Source organism: Electrophorus electricus, chromosome 23, assembly GCF_013358815.1.
Source record: "Electrophorus electricus isolate fEleEle1 chromosome 23, fEleEle1.pri, whole genome shotgun sequence".
NCBI classification, from domain to species: Eukaryota; Metazoa; Chordata; class Actinopteri; order Gymnotiformes; family Gymnotidae; genus Electrophorus; species Electrophorus electricus.
Genome location: NC_049557.1, coordinates 4331291 through 4346471, shown reverse-complemented (window position 1 = coordinate 4346471; position 15181 = coordinate 4331291). Strand labels below are relative to the sequence as shown.

The 15181-nt window shown below is 42.2% G+C and overlaps 2 protein-coding genes across 2 annotated transcripts in view; one reads left to right on the top strand and one right to left on the bottom strand.

Moving 5' to 3' along the window:
• Positions 1–321: 321 nt before the first annotated feature.
• Positions 322–2495, bottom strand: tmem81 (transmembrane protein 81). Its single transcript, XM_027015977.2, has 2 exons — positions 2436–2495; positions 322–1128 (listed from the first exon to the last, which is right to left on the bottom strand). Exon 2 carries the CDS (start codon positions 1115–1117, stop codon positions 341–343), a length of 777 nt encoding a protein of 258 aa, XP_026871778.2. The 5' UTR covers positions 1118–1128; positions 2436–2495; the 3' UTR covers positions 322–340.
• Positions 2496–3539: 1044 nt separating this feature from the next.
• The window catches only part of prex1 (phosphatidylinositol-3,4,5-trisphosphate-dependent Rac exchange factor 1), a 51026-nt gene continuing 39384 nt past the window's right edge, over positions 3540–15181 (top strand). Inside the window, exon 1 of the mRNA XM_027016006.2 lies at positions 3540–4161. Within this exon, the coding sequence (XP_026871807.2) occupies positions 4021–4161 (141 nt within the window). The 5' untranslated portion in view covers positions 3540–4020. The remainder of the gene's footprint in view (positions 4162–15181) is intronic.

The following is a 15181-nucleotide window of genomic DNA, read 5'->3' as shown; positions in this document are numbered from 1 at the left end:
AATGTAATCCATAGTGTTCATAGTGTAAGAAGCTGTGTACAAATGTTATAATCTTGTCAATATTAACAGAATGACGGTCCAATTTAATTATTCATTTGCAAGCCTGCCTTACAGTGTCTCAGATACCGGATCCCTCATTAATAGGGTTTTGAATAACTTAAGAAACTTGGGTATATGACACCACATTCAGCAACGCAATCCAGTTCCACACTTCAAGCTGCTCTAAAACATGAGTATAAAAACAACTCCAGGGAATCTTACACTGCTTAAGTGTTTATTTGAGCCATGCAGGGAAGTAATACAAATAGAGCTTGTCAGTTGTCAAAGAGTTCATAAATACTCATGGGAAGGTGGGCTGTTGCTCAGTGACCCTTTTCCAGTAAGAAAAAATAAAAAGAGCAACAAAGATGATCATGGCTATGACCATAGCTATAGACAAACTAACCAGTACCATGTTTTGGACCGTGTTGCCTGGATATAGTTTCCCAGTGACGAGAGTTATATTTGGCCACAGGTCCCCAGGTTTTTCCCACTGAATCAAACTCTTAGTGAAATCCAAGCTCAACACACGTGAAGATAAGACCTTAACTCCTTTGTACATCCTCTTCACCTTGTGGTAGGACGTATCCTGTACGTCACAGCGGTATGTCCCAGCGTGCTCCTCCCTAACTGGGTCTAGCACCACCCGGTCTAGCCCTGGAACGTCGTGTTGCATGAACAAGCTGTTGTCTGTGGTAATGATGCCTCGCGCAAAACGCCAGGACACTATGAAGGCAAAGCGACCCATGGCTTCCATCACCTCCTCCAGACAGTCCAGTTCCACCCTCTGTCCAACAACTACTGTCTGGGTCCTCAGGCCACACTGCCAGCTCTGCAAGCACTGGACCTGTCGGACATGGCAAGTCGTGCCATTGGCCTGTGCCAGCCCCGTAGGGCAGAGCTCCTGGATGCGCAGGCCCAGGCCACAGGTGGCACTGCAGGGAGAGCTTCGCATGATGACCCATGTGTTGGTAGCAGCCAAGTCCTCCAGGTCCACGCCATCTGAAGTGTTACATGGGCTGGGGGAGTGCACGAAGATGCAGCCCAGCACTACCAACAGGAAAGCAGAGGTGTACATGAATGTAAAATCTGCAGAAATAAGGATGTCTGTCAGATGCTTCCTGCCAACGGATACACAGGTGGAAAGAATTAGAAAAAGACTGAGCTCACATGTTAAATAACTGAATGAAAGAATGTACAGCAAAAGGAGTCATGTGGCAGCATGTACACTACTACAGTGAAGTTTTTTTCCCCTGGCTTTGCTGTTACTTATTGTTCCATATGTAGTACACTGAGTTTGTTTTCATTTTGTGGACAGCAGTGGTAAGTGGCAAGGGAGCCTAAGACACCAAGGTTTGTGCCTTTAACTGTGTTTGAATGTGCAAGGTAATTAAATATGTAATCTTGAGGTGTAAAAAAAAGTAATTACCCGTCTGATTAATTTAATCCAATTACAGGGGGGAAATTACAGTGAGTTGTTAGAATGGTTCAGTAAACAAGTGAGTTTTTGTTTATTGATCTGGAAGCAAAAACTCACTTGATTGTTTTCCAGACTTTCAAGTTGCAAGAAGTTTTGACAGACAACATTCAATGCCATGCTATCCATGTGCTTGGAAGTACAAGTAGATGTCCTGCCAAAGCCTCACCATTTACAAAGTAAACCACAGTTAAATAAATTACATAAAAAAGCAACAAACCTCACTCACCTTGATCTTCACTGCTAATGATTCCACAATTAAAAACAAACATTGCAGTCAACGCTAAGAACTAAGTTCCAGGGTAATGAAAGGAATTAAATTAAAGATGGAGGGGAGATTGGATTGTGCACAAGTACATTACACATACTCATTAATATGTCTGGAGAAGTGATTAAAAGCTTTAAAATGTCAAGTCTAAAATCCACTGGAATACTTCAGACCTTATATAAGAAGATTATATGTGAAAACACATAAATGTTAGGAGATTAAAATAGGTCTGCAAAGAGTGCTGGGCCAAAAAACCCATCATCATCATAGTGTGTCATGGGCTTTGAAAATGTTGAAAAGGGACTTAATCAGTTGTTTTGCCAAAGGTTATGAAAAGGTCTGTAATGTTGCATAAGAAATAAGCAAATATATTAATAGGTTAAGTACAAATTGGCTACATTTTTGTGGTATATGCACACGAGTTCATCTTTGTCTTGTAACAGGTTTGAGCTAAACAATGAACTAAACAATAGAAATAGGAATTCTGTTCTATTTTGGGCAACAACTATTTTGTATTCTTTGATCATCAACATGGCATTTCAACAAACACAGTTGAATATAATTTTCATTTAAAAACTTCAGTTTTTTCCATTTATCTAAAATGCATTAAGATATAAGGTAATTTTAAAAGCATATAATCCGCATTCTTACCTTTAAGAGTATTTAAATAGCGTTGCTTACTTTGATAAATGTTCAAGGTCGGGCTTTCATCTTTTCAGTATTCTGGTGTTCTATATGATGTCACTTACACATTCTAGAAGTGACATCATACAAGCGTAACAGGAGGCTGAAAGAATAGTGCTGGTGACGAGTGCTGTCACTAGATGGAGTCCTCTATACAGATCGCCTGTTTTGTTTTGTTTTTTTGTTTTTTGAATTGACAGCATGTTTTTTTGTTTTATCTTGTTTATTAAATTTGCATTTGTTCGGACAGATACTCTGTGGTACAGATTTATTTCAGTGAGTCAAACAGTTAATGTCTGGAAGCTCTGGAATTGCTGGGGAAGAAAAGCATGAATAACAGTACTTTGAGAAGACTAAGCAGCCTTGTGCTCCGATTTGGTGAAGACTCTTTAGTTTTGTGGTAAAATGGCGTGCCTTTGTGTTTTAGTTTGACTCTTTGTAGTAGATGTAAACAGGATGTGAACAGGTTCTGCCAAAACAGGTAGTGGAGCTCAGGATGTCATTGTGTCAGTCGCCATCAATCTAATTCAAAGCAATGGTGTAACTGCCACATCCTATGCTGCACAGTATACAAGTATAGAATATAAGACTGATGCAGTTTTATTTTAGCATATTATAAATTTGGCCCCAGGACACACTCTGAAGTAAACCTGCAGCAGATGAAGTGTGCGGTGTCAGCACAAAAGTTAACTTCCTTCCCCTCACCATCCCCGCAGGTCTAATAAAATTAACATCTAAAGCATAGCGAACTAGGGTTTTCCTGTATGCATAACATTTTAGTTCTATAACTCGATTTAGAATTGAATTGGTAAATCACGTGATAGTTTTAGGTGAAAATAAAATCAAAGTTATTATAGCGTACATTATAGCCCACAGGCAAGTCAGAAAAAAAGATGTAGGGTTAAATATTGAACCGATACATCAATATAGCAGTTTTAAACAGGAAAGACGCAGTGTGATAATTAAGCATGTCCCGAAGAGAGAGAGAGAAAGAGAGAGAGAGAGAGAGAGAGACGGGATTGACCAAGCAAAACAATTTACAGACTGTCCCCCTAGCGCCCGACTGATTTACTCCACATCGTCTCACAACGTCTTTTCGTCTAGCCTACATTCGGCGTGCTCAAGTTTTCTGGAACTACTGTTCACCGCTGTGGTTCCCACTGTTGCTCGCACATCATGAGTTAGTTCTCTTGTTTACTGAAGAAGGAAGGACGACGTAATTATTTCTTTAGAATCACTTTCTTTGCTTTGAGTGAGAAGACCACATCACGTCTACACATGCGTTTCGTCTTTGGTTTGCCTTTAAAACAATAAAAACATTTTAAATGAGACGTCTTAATTCACTTGCTGCTGATCATAAGCGGAGTGTTTTAACTTCACTGAAGTTGGTTAAATAAAACGACTAAGGCTTTTCTCGCGCATCTTGCCCTGCGGTGCGTGCGATGCACGACGAAATGGACTGAAAACACGCTGCTTCGTTTCTCATTGCCTGCGAGCAAGTGGCGTTATTTTGGTGGGACTTTTATAAAAGGGCTCGGTGTGAGCGAGAAACATGGAGGAGGACAGTCTTCAAGAAAACGTAGATCAGACTTCCAAGGATTCAGATCGCCAACTTCGCTTAAGACTCTGCGTTTTGAACGAGATCTTGAACACTGAGCGGGATTATGTGAGGACTCTTGCTTTTCTCCAGTCGGTAAGTTTATTTTCCTGCAAGGTTACATTGGCAGAGTCGTTCTGTGAAGCGCAGCATTACCTTGCTTGCTACACATACCACAGTTTAAGAGACAAGATTCGATACGCGTTGCATTTTAAGCGCAGTGCACCGTAATTTATTCATAGTCTCATGTCTGACCAAATAAGCAGTCAGTTCTAGCTTGTTTGCACGAGTTAACGGGAAACGAACACTTTGGCGCGTACCTTGAAGAGTAGGAGAGCACCGATAGTGAAATAAGCGTTCTGCCAAGAACCAATAACGCCGCCTCATTTCGTTCATTCACTTATTTTTTTATGAGGTCGACAGTTAGTTCGTAGTTGTACACTGCATCAGAAATCATTTGGTTGCGAAATGGGTTGATTTTGATGGACAGTTTGGTAATCAGTGTGACTTTAGACGTTACACTTAGCTGAACAGTTAGGTTATTCTGGTTCCCCTTTTAGCTGGTTCTCAGTCCACTGATTAAAGGAGCATTTACAAAGACGTCTTTTAGAGGTCAGTCAGCACTCTTTGCCAAGCGAAGCAGTCCACCCATGTTCGTACCCATTCTCACAAACACACTCAATGGTTTAACCACATCTCTGAAAAACTCGAGATGGCTCGAATCTCTACTATCCTGACCCTCGATTCGCTTGTCAGTCATAAAACATCACATACTTAGGTGTACCAGTGTACGCGATCAATCCGATAATGGAAATTTGAGTGGTCTTTTTGGAAAAATGTCCGACCGAACTGATGACAAGATAATCTGTTCTTTGATCTGGCCGTGTGTCGTTATTAACCTCTGAGGTTAAGACCAGTGTCTGCTAAAGACAGTTATACATGTTTGTAATGCAATGTCATGTATGTAATGCAACATTTAAAATCTATTGTGTGTAAGTGCACCCACAAAACAGCGATGTAGTCATCAGAAACTATTGCTGAAACATCAGGATTTTTGTTCAGTGATTTCAAAAAGAGGGCACAAAGGTGGGTTGAGGTAGGAGTTTGTAGAAATAAAGCTGACATGGTGCTTCAGATTTGTATCAAATCATAACGTTGCCTGAGTGTATTTGAGAACAGAAGAGTTATAAACTGCCACAGTTTACATTTGAATAGTTGGCTTTGCATCAGTAGGCCACATTGGGCTATACATACGTGCTATATGCATTTCAAGTGTGGTACACCAGTTCTTTTGTCTTTTGATCTGAGGACACATTTTACAGGATCAAAGACTTTTGAAGTTTGGGTTTTCCTGCTTCATGCCATTGGTGTATAAAGGGGAGAGCAGGCTATCAAATTACTTTTTGCTGATCAGTTGGAGCGCCTCTCATCCAGATGCCCTCCATCTGTGCTGACATAGGTTAAGTGAGGCTGTTCGCACGTCAGGCGGAATGTTTTGTTCCCCACTGATTGTGCCTAAGTTTAGCTGTGATTGTGTGTCAGTCCTATTCCATAAATCACACTTTACAAGAAAAAAGAATGTTTTTAGAAATGGTAATGTCTTTCTCAACCAAAGTAAGCCATAAAAATGGTTTAGTCATGTAAATAAACATGCATGCACATGCACACACCCTCACAAGCTGGAATCTCCACACTTATCTTTAACTAGTTTTTATAGCATATTTGACAGGGAGACTGATAACCCCTTCTGCAGTTGTTTTGGCACTTTGTATGTTCTATTTAGAAATGATAGATTATTTAAAGCCTAGTCTTCACAATAGCACCTAGCTCTGTTGTTGCTACCTCAAAGACTTTTTTAAATGGTTCACACTCTCAAAATGTCACATTATCGCATAGAATAATTACATAAAATTATTATGGGCAATAATTACACAAATGACCGACTGAGTGAGTGCAAGGTGTCAGGCCGAACACCCTCAGTCTTGGACAGGAAATGGTCAGTGGCTGGTGGATACAGTATGTAGCTGCATGAAATGAGTGGCTGACGCAGAGCATTTTTAAATAAGCAAACAAAATGAAAGTTTCTAGGTGGGTTTCTTATGAATCTGCTCTGAATGGTCTTCTGGAATATTCCAAACATCAGCATGGGGGTTTGGAACATCATCCCTTGAGTTCCCAGCTTTTGACGTTCATTGTTTTTAAAGATGTTCATGGTTCTCTCCACTTTCTAACAATTTCCACAGGCAAGAACTAGGAACCAAAAGCTGTGGCCCCAGCATGCCTGTAGTAAATACTGCCTCTGTGCATGAGGACTAGCTAAACTGGACGTGTTGTATTTACATTTTGAGGTGTTGGGGGCGAGCAGAAAGCAGGGCGTGTGTGTGCCTAATTCAACAGGGCACTTGTTCCTTATATCCGCTCTACGCTTTACTGTGTACCGGTGGCCTGTGTGAGATGGGGAATGTCCCTCACCCCCTCACATGCATTCACAAACACACACGCCTCCCCCACCTCCAGCTGGTGTCGATTCCTCAGTGCCCTGCTGCACCCTTCAGGAGGAGCGGACATCAAAACAGGATGGCATTGCTTCTGCTCTGAAGAGGATGGAGGGAGCTTATCCTGGGTCTCGCTTGCTGCCCCAGCTTCTGGTGCTCGAGTGGCCTGCAGTATGGTGGGGGCGGGCAGTGTAGGGTTTCAGGTTTATAAATACTCAGGCCAGTAACCGCTTTCTACTGCCACAGTGCTTTTATGATACCGAGACCTGTCCAGAGTCCCAGCCTTCTTTTGCCTAGCCAGTGGACTACACTGCAAAACTCCTTCCAACATTAGGTTGACACTTTCTTAAAAAGTAGTCTTTATAACACCAATATGACATCATCTGTATTTATGTACTTAATTTTAGCACAGTTTGGATTGTATAGTTCTAGCAAGTCACTGCAGTACAGCTTTTCAGTTGCAGTTCATGAGGTAGATCTACCTGTAAGAGTACCTGTATGAGGTTGTCTACTGTGCATGTACTGCGGTGGTTTGTTTGGGTCCTATAATGTTTAGCTCACTAAGTCATTGCTGCACTAATATCACTTCTTTCCAGTTAGGAACATGGACATTTGCAATTGGACATTAAGAAGTTAAAAGCCTCTGCCTCAGTAAATTGATCTATTATTGGCATAGGCTCAGTGAAATGCTTGCCTCCCAAAGCAGTTCAGATCAGATTTCCATTGATACCCACACTGCGATCTGCATGTGAATTGGGGTAAAAGTTAAGGGAGCCTGTTCTCTAACCATTCATTCCCCAGCCTGTCCAGACTCACAAGGAAAGTCAGCTGAGCCTGGGGCCATTCTGGACCCAGCCCAGTTGGTCCAGCATGGCCTTTGTGGAGGCGTCCATCATGGGGCCAGAGCTGCACTTCTGGACTCAAGCAATGGTCTTTCCAGGAGCACCACTAGACAGGGTCATCATAAGCGATTACACTTCATTCAACACCCCCAACCCCCACCTAAACTGTGGCCTGCCCCTTTCATATTTGAGTTTATCGAAGCTTCTTGAGGTCATGTGTGCTGTAAGCCACTTCTTGAAGGCGTGTATTTGGAGCATGGAATGCTAGGAATCCGCACGGCTAATGTGTCCACACTGCTGCGCTGCAGACACTTCCCTGTGGCCAAGTTCTAATCATTTCCTATTGAATAGCAAGTGGAGGCTGACATCTGTGTATTTACATGGCATAGTCCTCCCTGCTTCCCTGCTGTGTCAGGCATTCTGACTTCGACCATGGTTGCATGCTTCTATCTCTGGATGCTGAGGTGTTATTGATGGAAGGACCAAAAATTGTTCGTATCCACCCGCCAACAGGCCAGACAAGGCATGAGACCTTGTCTGAAGTTTTACACAATAGAGCTTAAATGTAAAGCAGATTCAGCAGGCTTCCTGTGTTTATTTTTTACCTTACCCATGTAAACTGTGGTGGACTCTGTGTGTTTTTAAGAGAAATAAAAAGCTTCCTCAATTCTGCAAACATTTTGATAAGCGAGGCCTTCTGTGGTTGCACAGCCTTGGGATACTTGTTCATTTGAATTGAATGTGTGTCTAGTAGAGTTCAGTATAGCTCTTTTAAGGTAGTATGAAGACATGGACACTGCAGGGGACTGAAAGATATCTGTGACTTCCCACTGCTTTGACAGAGGGCTAGAATGTGTTTAATTAAACATGACATTTAATCTGCTTTCAAAGTAGGTGGTGTTTGAAAAATGGTGAAAGAGCCACCACCTTAATGTGATAAAATCGTTTATTTTAAAAATTATGGTGTGATACCGGTCACCTGGGATCTTATTCTAACAAGCTGGCTGGGCGGTGCTAATTGAATCAGTTCTGTCTGGCAGGAGGCCACAGTGTACAGCCCCACAGACACACCTGTCTGTGCCTCCTCACCTTTCGCAAACAAGCTGCTTGTTGCGCCATGTGTTATGCATTATGAATGTTCATTATGAATTAATGTTATCTGGCCACAGGGAGCCATGTGTGTGGGAGTGTTTTTTTTTTAAGCATGTCCTTAAGACTGTCAATAAACTGTGAGCTGTGTTTGGAAGATTATTCTTTCCTTGGTCATGAAATGTATATTTGCACATCCCCTAGTCTCCCCAGTCATTGGGAACTTAATGACGTTTTGTTTTATTAACTGTTTAGTTGTCCAGGTGTGTGAGGATTTGTGTGGCTAACCGTTTGAACTGTCTAGGGGTCCTTATCCTCGCTGTGTGTGGAGGCACTGGATTCTTACTATTCTCTTTTTATATATATATATATATATATATATATATATATATATATATATATATATAAAATAATTTGTGTGTGTGTTTTCTAACACTGTCTCAGTACACAGTAGTCTTAATGTGGTCAACAGCCATCATAAACCACAGCCAATGTTTCCTTTAGGACAGTAGACAAAGGCCACTGATAGACTGGCATGTACTGCAGAGAGGGGGAGAGCCATAAATGGGAGTATGAGTGCCACTGGACTGACCTGTTGGCCCCTTTCACTGAGAGGGCCCCAGGGAATTCCGGAAGCATCGCGGGGTCACCCCTTGTCCTGTAGCCTTAGTCTGGCCACAGTGGCACTGACCCCTGAACTACCTGTGGCTTTGGCACGGTCCGACAGAGTCTGGCAGGCTCCATCAGATGTATGGAATTTTCCCGTAGCTGCTGCTGGTGGTGGTGGTGTGAAACATAACCTGGATGACTTGGACTTCTCTGGCGCCTCCGGTGTCCGGAATGATGGATGAGCCATCAGTTGCCACAGTGACGAATGGTTACGGATGGCGTTATGGCAGTGTGGGTCATGGTCGCATCAAGGAAATCAAAAAAGTCATCAGAGCTTGTTTGCTTTTGTTTTTTTTTTTTTCTTGCTTCACTCTCCTCCAAAAACAGTAGTGCTGCTAAGTTCATTTGTGTAATACAGTCATAAAATGAATGCTCTGGAAATGTAATACACTCATCCCTATGTCTCATACCGCTCATGGGAACCTCTAAGCAGAAGGGCAGGGCTTGGGCTCTCAGTGGTAATATGTAATGCAGTAATTGCCATGTCACACTGCTGATGTCAAGCAGCCAAGGCAATGCCATCGTGTGTGTGTGTGTGTGTGTGTGTGTGTGTGTGTGTGTGTGTGTGTGTGTGTGTGTGTGTGTGTTTTGGGTTTTTTTCCCCCCCCCTTTTTGTGGTGGGTGGGGAGAGTCCACCAGCAAAGAAAACATCCTTCCATTTAGAAGGAAGCTGAAGGGCACAACTGGACTCAAGCAATGGCCATATATTATGCATTATTACTGTAATTCATATAATGGCAATTGAAATGTGTTTTATAAAGTGTTTCTTCTTGTTATTGCCAGCTGGATGAACTAGTCCACTTTGGTATTAGTAATGCTGGCAGGTAAATTACTACTACTGTTTTGTTGCCATCCCTGTGGTGGATCTCTGTACAATTAAACCAAGTCAATTGGGAGTTAACTAACTAAATAGATTGGTACCATCAGTGATGTCCATATGCATTTTTAGTGGCCTCTTAGGCTAATTACTCTATTAGATGATGGAAATCAGTTACTACTTGGAGGGATGGGACAACAAGTAAAGGAAATTAGGTAATGTTTATAACTATGGCTCATGTCACTCTGTCTCTCTTTCATGCAAATAATCATAATCCCCCCCCATGTTCTAACTTTCCCACATGGGGAGATATATCATGTATGTCCAAAGTGAACCTCTCTAAATTCTACAAACTCTACTGTCCTTGATCATGCTACTCATTTAAAAGCAATGCTTAAAGCACCTTAATTGCCACCAGTGATATTGCTGAGCTAGGGGCGCTATATGCAGAAGGAAGGGTTGGGGGTGTGGAACTGACCAGTCAGAGCGATAGAGAGTCAGGAGTTTTGGACCCCTGCTGCCCACAGCGCATGACCCCTGGGGCTCTCGTAGCTCTCAAATGGAGAGGTGGCTCAAACGCCTTCCAGATGGCCCTTGCGGTTTAGCCCTAGATGATCCCTGTTTTCTGGTCCGAGATCTTATCCATGTGGCCACATATCCACACAAGGCGTCTGCATGTAGTGTCCGTGGTCCTCCTCATCTAGCTACCAAGTCTTTCAAGATGCGGGGTGGCTTGACTCTGCTGATGGCATGGGTATTTACAGGCCTCAGTGGTGAGTTGTTCAGGTATATTGTTTTGAGACTGCACACTGCAGCATAGAACTTATTGTTTGACTGTAAATACCATGCTCTTGAAAGATTGAATGCTTTATTTCACATGCAGTAATGGGGCAGTAAAAAAAGCTTCCTCATGTTACAGAAAAGATACGGCCAACACCAAAGGTTTTAGTTCATATTGTGACAACCAGTAAAAAAAAATAAATAATAATAATAATTTTGTGTTGTCATGTTTTCCCAGTTTATTTTCATTTTGAGCCAGTTTTTAGATTACTCTTCCTTCAGACAGGACCTTCTGTCCTGCTCTGTAAGTTTGTCTTACTATGGTTCATCAAGTCATCAAAGGATTGCACAAGATCAACAAAATATCTGATTCTGTTTTTGCATATTACATATTGGGCGATATCGAATGATATATCGGACAATAACTGAACACTATAGTGTGTACTCCTCATGATGAGCCTGCGGTCTCATGCTTCTCTCATCCTCTTCTGCCTCCTGGTCCTCAGCAGAGGCGCCTGTTTCTGGCCCTGCCAGCAGCTCGAACAGCCCTGAACTCTGAAGTCCCACAGAGCGGAAGTGGGAGACAAGGGGCCAAACTCAAAGGGGACTTTGTTGCAGCATGCAGAAGGCCTGGCTGAAGAGGGAGTTGGTGGGGGGGGGGTAGTGAATCACAGGGACTGGGGGAGAGAGGGACTCGCATGGCCCTGCTCTTTCAGCCCTCTGGTTCCCCTGCCACTGGGGCTTTTGTCACCATTCGTTGGGCCTCAACCACAAAGAGAGGATTTTCCCTCTTCTTCTGCACCCCCCCACCCCATCTTATTTATTCAATTTCACGGCATGCTGGCCAAATCAGCCCCTTCCCCGCATCCAAAATGGCATCGAACCCTTTTGCAGTGAGGCACATTCTCACAGTGAGGCATGAAAGAGCCTTTTCGAGGGTCCCGGCTCTGCCGCTGAGGAGAGAGTGAGGGAGTGAACCAGAGAGCCTAGCGTTTGCTCAGCTCTGGGTCTTGCTCATGGTGTGAAAAACGAATTGGCCTGCATGTGTACCTCACTCAGACAGTAGAGGTGTGTGTCATAGAAGAGTAGGGACAGAACCCTAGACTGAAGAGAGTTTTTTCCTCCAAACTGAGCCATCTCTGTGACATGGTAAACCACTAGTGAGTATACAGATTTATCTGTTTGAAATGGAGGGATTACAGATATATATTCAATACCTCTGACTGGCAAACTGAAAGAAGATAGAGTGGGTGACTAAATTTCCCACTTTAGCTCTAGCTCTCTGATTTCAGGCTCTATTGTTGTAGTTTATGTACACTTCTGGTAACCCGATTGTTTCGTTATTCCATCACCCTATTGCCAAAGCACTTGCCTGCATTTGTTTTCAAACTGCCATCACAGACATAATTTGCACAATAAAATGAGTGGTTCTGAGAATAAATTAGATAGACCCTTATGTAATGTCCATGCGCATTCTCAAATCACACAGGGCAGTCAAACCCAATTCATAAGCTTCTGGAGACAGTCAGGGTTTTTCTGTGTTCTGGAAACCCTCTGAGAGCAGTAGTCTCGGGTTGTATCATGGAGAAAATGCAACTCAGTTAAGGAATGCAGGATACTCAACCACCCAAGAAAGCCTCCTTGGTGATGGTGGAGATTCACTTCTGAAATTCCTCTTGAATTTTTAGCACTAAATTTGCCATGGCCAAGAAGGTCTGTTTTAGCTGACCGGTTGGACCCACCCCCAACCCCGAAACTGCTTTAAGGAATCAAGTGTTGCCCTTTAGGATTGGAGCGCCATGTTAAGCATAATTTTCCGTGTGCCTTGGCAGTTTTTCTGAATACCTTTCAACTTCTCTGAATTGTGCTCTCCTTGTGTCTCGTTTTGGCTATCTCTTGAATAGGAGTGTCAAGCAGCAGGCCATTTTGGGATTTTTAAAAAAATGTGAAATCACAGTGCATCTGCTGATTCCGTGGATTTCCCATTCTGGATTGAGGCTTCCTAGATGGTGTTATGCTGGTCTGAAACCCCAGCTTCTGTTTACCATTACAATCTTGTAGTTTCTGGGTACGTCCTTGCTCCTGCACACATTCAGTGGTGGCTAAAGGTGTCAGTATCTATCAGGCTTGGCAAGATTACATATAGAAACATTGCTGGAGAAACAAGTTCCTTTATCTGGGGGGATATGAGTCACTGACACATTGTCCCTTCTTTATAAATGTCGTCGTTCATGAGTCATTCATGTAGTCCTGAAGAAAATGAGTTGACGTTTTTGCAATAGCATGTTCTTTCGTAATTTTCTGTGTATGGCTGTGCTCAAAATTATACAATGCCCTTCACATGATGCCCAGGCCATTCAGTATAAATTAGCAAATCACGTGAGCCATATAAATGAATGCCCAGTTACTTGTTTAGAATCATGAGTTTGAATAGTTTTAATTAATAATCAGCTCCCTTCACCCTTCTAATTTAAATAAACACAGAGTGGTTCCAACTGTTGCCCAGGTAGTATAGACACATTAGTTGATGTAGGTTGATCAGCACTTCTGATAGGCTGAAGGACAGTGCGACACCGCTCTGTTTAAAGGCAATGGCTGTATTCCCACAGTAGCTCTATGTACATATTAGAACATCTGGCACCAGCAAGTAGCTAGCTGGATCAATAGGTAATTAGCCTGCAGTAAACATGTGCCAATAATGTATTGAATTCATCAAACTAATAAGACGACTTGTATGGAATTTACCATTTGTGTATTTTCCATCCTCTCTTGATACCTATACACTTTGAGAATAATTCAGTTAGTGTCTGTGGATGAGCATTGACTGGCTTGTGCAAAGCCTCCTCTGGTGACAAAGCATTCTTGCCTTCATTCATGCAGCATCCTCCCCTTGGCAAGGCTGCAGTCCCTTTAAATTCTTTACTTCTCCATCTGATCAGCAGAGGTCACGTGCTGTGGTTTCTGAGTGCTGCAAATGTTCATGTGCATTTTACACTTCTGCTTTTGTGTACATGGCCTAGAAATGATGAAATGCCGCAGCAGACACTTTGTACTTTTGTCCTAACCACTGATGTCGGGGATCCAGGTATTATCTCTTCCAAGTTTTACTTTTTAGGGTTTTTTTGTTTGTTTGGGGTTTTTTTCCTAGATTTTTTTCTAGATTATGTCCATTTTCTTTGTAATGTCTTGGTCATGTTTTCTGTGCTTCATATCAAGAGGACAGGACAACAGGCTTGGGAAATGATGCTTTGTTGTATGTGCAGTGGTCCTTGCCATTGTGCTCTAGTTGCTTCAACTCAGAAAATTACAATGTGTGCTCACATCATTTGAGGAAATGTCATATTTTGCCTCACTTTCACAACTGGGTCATGCCCCTACAGAAAGGTGCTTGCAACAGATTGACTTGTCTGTAGTTCTGTGGACAATCGGCGTTCTGTTCTCCACTACCACAAGTGTCAACTTCCATCTTTATAGGGCTGCTGTGTGTTCAAGAGGCTATGATGCATTAGAGGAAATTCTGATTACTAAATGACTGTCTGCTGCCTAGAGGTTAAAAACGGACAAACAAAAGATGATGATGATGATGATGATGATTCAATATGAAACATGGAAACATTCACTTGTGTGATGGATATATGCAGGTTTGTGATGTATTGCTTTTTTGCATTCCCTAATGATTGTGAAATTAATGTATCCTGCCCATTAAAAGTGGTCTGATGTACTTGGTCTCTTACTGGCCACAGCAATCTTGCTGTTTGTCGCTTCTTTTTTTGTTATATATATATATATATATATATATATATATATATATATATATATATATTTATTTTTTTTTTGTTGTTAGAAAAAATATCCTGCTCTCCTCTGTAAGCCCCAGTGTAATTTCAGGCCTGTATCAGGTGCTAGTCAAGCCATTGTAATGGAAGATCGTGCCCTTATGTTCATGGGATGAACATGTCCCTGATTGAGCTGTTTAATGAGTGCTGTAATGGTATTAGCTTTGACCCTTTAGCGTTAAGCACATTTTTAAAGATCCTGTGCTCCAATCGGTGCTGAATGGAAAGTGATGATCGCACAAATGCAGATGTGCTATATATGTGGACTTGCACATTACTGGCTCTGTATTGATTCACCGTTTCCGTATCTTCTGATACTGTCTATTTAACAAGACAGACACACTGGTTGTGCCCCTAAGAAACAAAAATGGTTGGGGTAAAATTAGTCATGGTACATGGAGACTTTCTTCACCCCCAGTCTTTTAAGAAGCAGACAACAACCATTCTACATTACACACTAAAATGTTATACCATGGGACAAATACCCTTATAACCTGTGTTTACTGAGTCAAACAAATGTCGTATGTGAACTATGCACACTTCAATTATGGTTGCATTACACTTTGAGGTCACACATAATATATAACC